This window comes from Sardina pilchardus, chromosome 13, assembly GCF_963854185.1.
Source record: "Sardina pilchardus chromosome 13, fSarPil1.1, whole genome shotgun sequence".
In the NCBI taxonomy this organism is placed as follows: Eukaryota; Metazoa; Chordata; class Actinopteri; order Clupeiformes; family Clupeidae; genus Sardina; species Sardina pilchardus.
In genome coordinates this window covers 26,079,264-26,083,952 of record NC_085006.1, presented here as the reverse complement: position 1 = coordinate 26,083,952, position 4,689 = coordinate 26,079,264, and the positions used below count along the sequence as shown (strand labels likewise).

Below are 4,689 nucleotides of genomic sequence, written 5' to 3'. Positions count from 1 at the left end.
AAAGTTAAGAAACATCTCTGTATGAGCAACCTAGGCCCAATTCAACACATCACAAACTGTTTGGAGGTGTGCGTAGTGTAAACCTCATCTGAATTTAAGTTCAGTAAATTACATTGTAATCCTACAGGCGTTAAGATTTGGTAAGTTGAATAGCACTGATCTATGGAGTATCTGACAGGGCAAATGTTCACACCACTGCTGGAAGTTTTTCAACTATGGTAGATGCCACAAGAAGAATGAGTTTGGACAGACCATGCAATCCCTCAAAATCAAGATCACAAATTTGCGCTTAAAAAAGGTTTATTTTTCAGTACAAAAAGGAAACCAATATATTAAACTTAAACATCAAGGAAACACAATGCATGTTCTCTATAAATACAATAAAATAAATAAAAATTAATTTACTAAAGATTCTCCTTAAACACTACGGTGTGTAACATGACAGCCACCAAAAGGCATTTCATACAATCAAAAGAAATACGGGACCCATCATTGTGAACAGCTATAAAAATGGTCAGAAACAGAAAAGAAAAGTACACTACTTGTTTCCTAGATGTCTGTAGACACTAAAATATACACAATACAATTCACTACACCAGGGGCTTGAGTGACCCACGATAGCACCCCCTCCCACCCCCTTCAAATCAGTAACCCTCCACTACCAAATACGTTCTTTTTTTTTTACATTAAGCCACCCAGTTTCTATGTAGTTAAAGTTGCGGGGGGAAAAACAAAGTCAAGCCATCGTCTCAAAATCTAGTTAGAGAACCATGAAGCATTGATCAGTACAAAAAGTTAGACAAGGAAAAAAAACAAACAGAAAAAGGTCCCTTCAACACACAATGATATTGCAGCTTAACAAAAACCTGTTAAAACAACTTACAGGCACTTTAGTATTTTAAAACTGCAGCCAGTTTGGAAAAGGGCTGCGTTTAGGCACGTCTGAACACTGTATGCATTGGAAAAAGCGCCTTTATCCAAAAAGTATAAAACGACAAACACTGAATTCATTCAACAAACTTGATAACTCTTAAACCCTGGTCTTTGGCTTTTCACATTGAAATTCCTACTTTTTACTGTTTACTCAAATGTTTGCTTTTTTTTCAGCGATACTGCATGTCATTTTTAACAGCCTGTTTTTAAGGCCACACCATTAGAGATGGTCATCTCGTCTTCTTTCAACAAAACAAAAGTACAATATGCTTTACACCACTGATTCTCTTTCCACCCTGTCGATTGTATCTCCTTCTTTACACAAAAAGAAAAAATAAACGTGTCAAGGCACCTGCCTGTACAATACAGTAGATATACCACAGTATATGCTAGATCTTTCAAATAGAAAAAAACAGGGGGGGTTTGGGGGGTGGGAAGGCTGGAGTCCCCCAATCTACAGGAAGAAGCCCGTGCTGCTGCCCTCGCTGCAGAAGCCGTCGTCCGGCACGGACAGCTGGCTGAAGATGGGCAGCCGCTTGCCGACGCCCTCGAACCCCGAGGCGCAGGAATCCGAGCCGCTCAGGCTGCTGGCGGAGCTGCCACACCCGCCCTCATGGTCGGAGAGTGACGTGTGGGAGAGGCTCCGCACCCCCATGGCGGCGGACGAGGAGGAGGAGGTGGCGGTCAGCATGGCCCCGGGGCCCCCGGTCGGGCTCTGCTGCAGGCACCTCTCGGCCGGCTCCAGCAGGCTGTGTGGGGGGGAGGGGAGCGCCGAGGAGGAGGCCAGGCTGCAGGAGGAGCAGCCAGAGTCGGGCGAGGGCAGGAACTGAGGCTGGGGATCGCAGACGGCGGCCTCCAAAGCCGCGGCGGTGGCCGCCGCCGCGGCGGCTACCAGGGATGCCGAGGCCACGTCCACGTCGTGGAAGGCGAGCGAGAGCAGTTCGGAGAGATCGGACGAGGCCGGCGGGGAGATGGAGGGGGCGCGCAGGAAGGCGTGGGGCAGGGTATGGTCCATGGCGGGCGGCGGCGGATGGTTGGAGGGGAAGCCAGCGAAGCTGAAGCTCTGTTTGAGGAGAGGGGGACGCTGGGATGGGACACGGCCTGCGGAGGAGGACGCGGAAAAATGCTTCGGGCGAGCGTGTGTTTGTACTTGGTCGTCTTCGTCCTCGTTGTTGTGCACGAAATGGCAGCGGATGCCGTACGGACAGAAGCCCACCGAGTGGAACGTGCGGCAGGGCTCCGTCTTGTACTTGGGGTGGCGGTTGAGGTCACGCAGCTCGTCAAGGCCGTGGGCGAACTGGCACTTGCTGCCGTACTTGCACATGCCGCGCTCGGCGTACGTGCGACAGAGTTCGGTCTTGTAGCGCGACGAAGTGGTGGACGTGGCTGCGGATGCCGCCATCGACGCGGACGGCAGGGAAGTGCAGGAGCTGGCCGAGGCCGGCTTGCAGCTGCCGGGCTCCATGGAGGCCCATCCCAGGCTGCTGGTGCTGCCCTCCACCATGCTGACCGACCGCTCGGCCCAGAACGACATCTTGTTCCAGTTTGAGGGAAGAGGCACGTCGGCGGGCTGCCCCCAATGGCCTGTGGTCCCCGCAGCGCTGACTTTGGAGTCGCTCAGGCACGACGAAGAGAAGGAACAGGGGGGTCTGATTTTTTTGTGGCCGACTGGTGAAACCGGCAAGGCAGACATCTTTGGAGGTTCCCGGAGGTCAAGACTGAGAAGCTGCTGCAAGAGGGAAAAAAAACAAACAAAAAAGTGCTTTTAAATTTACTGCCAACACAATCACATCTCATGGTAATTTCAAGGACGCAATTCAACATGTCATAAGCACCAGCTGACTACACTCCACGGCCCAACTAAGTTTACATACTTTAAAAAAACAAGACCACGGTTTCTTAGTTGCAGTCATGTTATATCACGTATCTTACTTCAACTGCGTGTAAAGTTACTTTTGTACAGTCAACTCACGTTAAATTACACCTCACGTCGTTTGAACTAATGTTGAAACGTGCCTCTACTTTCACACAGAAAGATAACGGACCACTGTACACTGTTCTCTGGTTGCCAAGAACCAAGTCAAACGTGCCATTCTAAAAGCCGACGCATCATGGTGGCTTTTCGCTTGACAAACTTCATGCTAACAAATATAACGTCCACGATGCCATGTGTTCCAAAAACGCTGCAAAAGACGAACTTGCACGTTCCAAACATCAACCAGTCTGTCATTTAGCGTAACATTGGCTAATCAGCTAGGACGACTTCAGCGGAGTAGCGTTAACGTTTACAGTAATATTACCTCGCCCTGTGTAAAACCAACATGCAAAATCGAACAAACCTTGCAAGTATCAGAACATGCTAGCATGTGCCCGTTTAGAGGTAGGACGTTTGCGATCACTGAAGTAAACGTAGGTAACATTGTGTAAACAAACACATAAAACTTGGACAACAGGTTGTAACTGTTATGCCGAGTGTCAGTGCGCTAACGCTAACTAGCCAGTCAGCTACGTTAGAATTTCTTACTTGGCAAATCCCACTTGTTTACGTTCAAAATGGGGCACAGGGAAACGTGTCACCACTCACTTTCTTTAATACAGATACATCGATGCAACATTTATGGAAACACACGGGATATACAAATAAGGCAAGCTGAAGTGTAGTCAGCAAATTGCAGGCTTTGACCTAACCGCTATCCAATATGTTGCAACACTATGCAAAACAAAAGGCGCAATCTTGTTTGCATGCTGGCTAACGTTAGCAAACGACAGGCTATCATTTTGCAATTTCTGTTGGCCAAACTGGTTGAGAAATATGTGCATTTACCAGACGATTTTCATGGATTGATGGAATTGCACACTGACTTGTTTACACACAACAATCCGTATATTCAACAATTAGGCCGCACTATACGTTTTAAATGGCATACTTTTAAAGAGAAAACCACTTGTTCGCTAGCTATTTGACCGTAAGCTAGCGCTGCATAACGTTACCGAGAACTTTCGGGCAACTTCGCTATTTTCCCCACCAGCCTTGTAACATAACATAATTCTGGCGTCGGAATCATTCTCAAGAATACTTTCAACGAACTTAAACACAAATGGCCATGCTGTATAACTTCCAGCTAAAGTTAGCTAATGTTGTGTAGACAACTAACTGCACTGCGGAGAAAAACTCAATTTACCTTGCACAGAACTTCATCCAAATCAATAAACTGGTTTAGAGCGTACGACGGCATTTCCCCTTCTTGCAAAGGCTTAGGTCGTATAAAGCTTTCGACAGATAAACCTCTCTCTTCTTTCTTTGACGATCCTTGCAAACTTCTCTGTGTTGGACTTCAAAACTTTTCCGTCGACCCACGTGTGGTTTTAAAGCTGCACTGTAACATAGCCACACCTCCTCGTAACAAAAGTTGAGTAGCCAAGTTGTTTGCGTCGTTTGCACCGCCTACGTGACTCAACTGTTCGTGTGCAACTCTCTTACAAATACATGTCAGTGCATCACTTGTTGCAAGTTTTAACCTTAACTGTCAGTGCATTGCATGCACCACTGTAGATATTGTAGCTTCGGACCGCCACATTTAACGGCGAACTTTGGCACTTACTTACTTACTTCTTTTCTCAACCGTATGCTGTTAGCAAATGCTAAGTGTATTTGCTTATTTTCGCACGAGCATAGCGCTCCATCTCGGATAGGGTAATAAGTACACGAGCTCCCACGGTTCAGAGAGGAGCAGTCATGACATACATGAAGCACAA

At 47.3% G+C, this 4,689-nt stretch overlaps 1 protein-coding gene across 2 annotated transcripts; it reads right to left on the bottom strand.

The window, feature by feature from the left end:
• Positions 1-282: 282 nt before the first annotated feature.
• On the bottom strand, positions 283-4,308 carry zgc:114130 (uncharacterized protein LOC570332 homolog). Of its 2 annotated transcripts, none has more exons than XM_062552582.1 (2): positions 4,116-4,308; positions 283-2,659 (listed from the first exon to the last, which is right to left on the bottom strand). In XM_062552582.1, exons 1-2 carry the CDS (start codon positions 4,167-4,169, stop codon positions 1,388-1,390), a joined length of 1,326 nt encoding a protein of 441 aa, XP_062408566.1. In that variant the 5' UTR covers positions 4,170-4,308; the 3' UTR covers positions 283-1,387. The 2 variants fall into 2 exon arrangements, with proteins under 2 accessions (XP_062408566.1, XP_062408564.1); XM_062552580.1 differs by having other exon boundaries at positions 283-2,662; positions 4,116-4,306.
• Between the last annotated feature and the right edge of the window lie 381 nt (positions 4,309-4,689).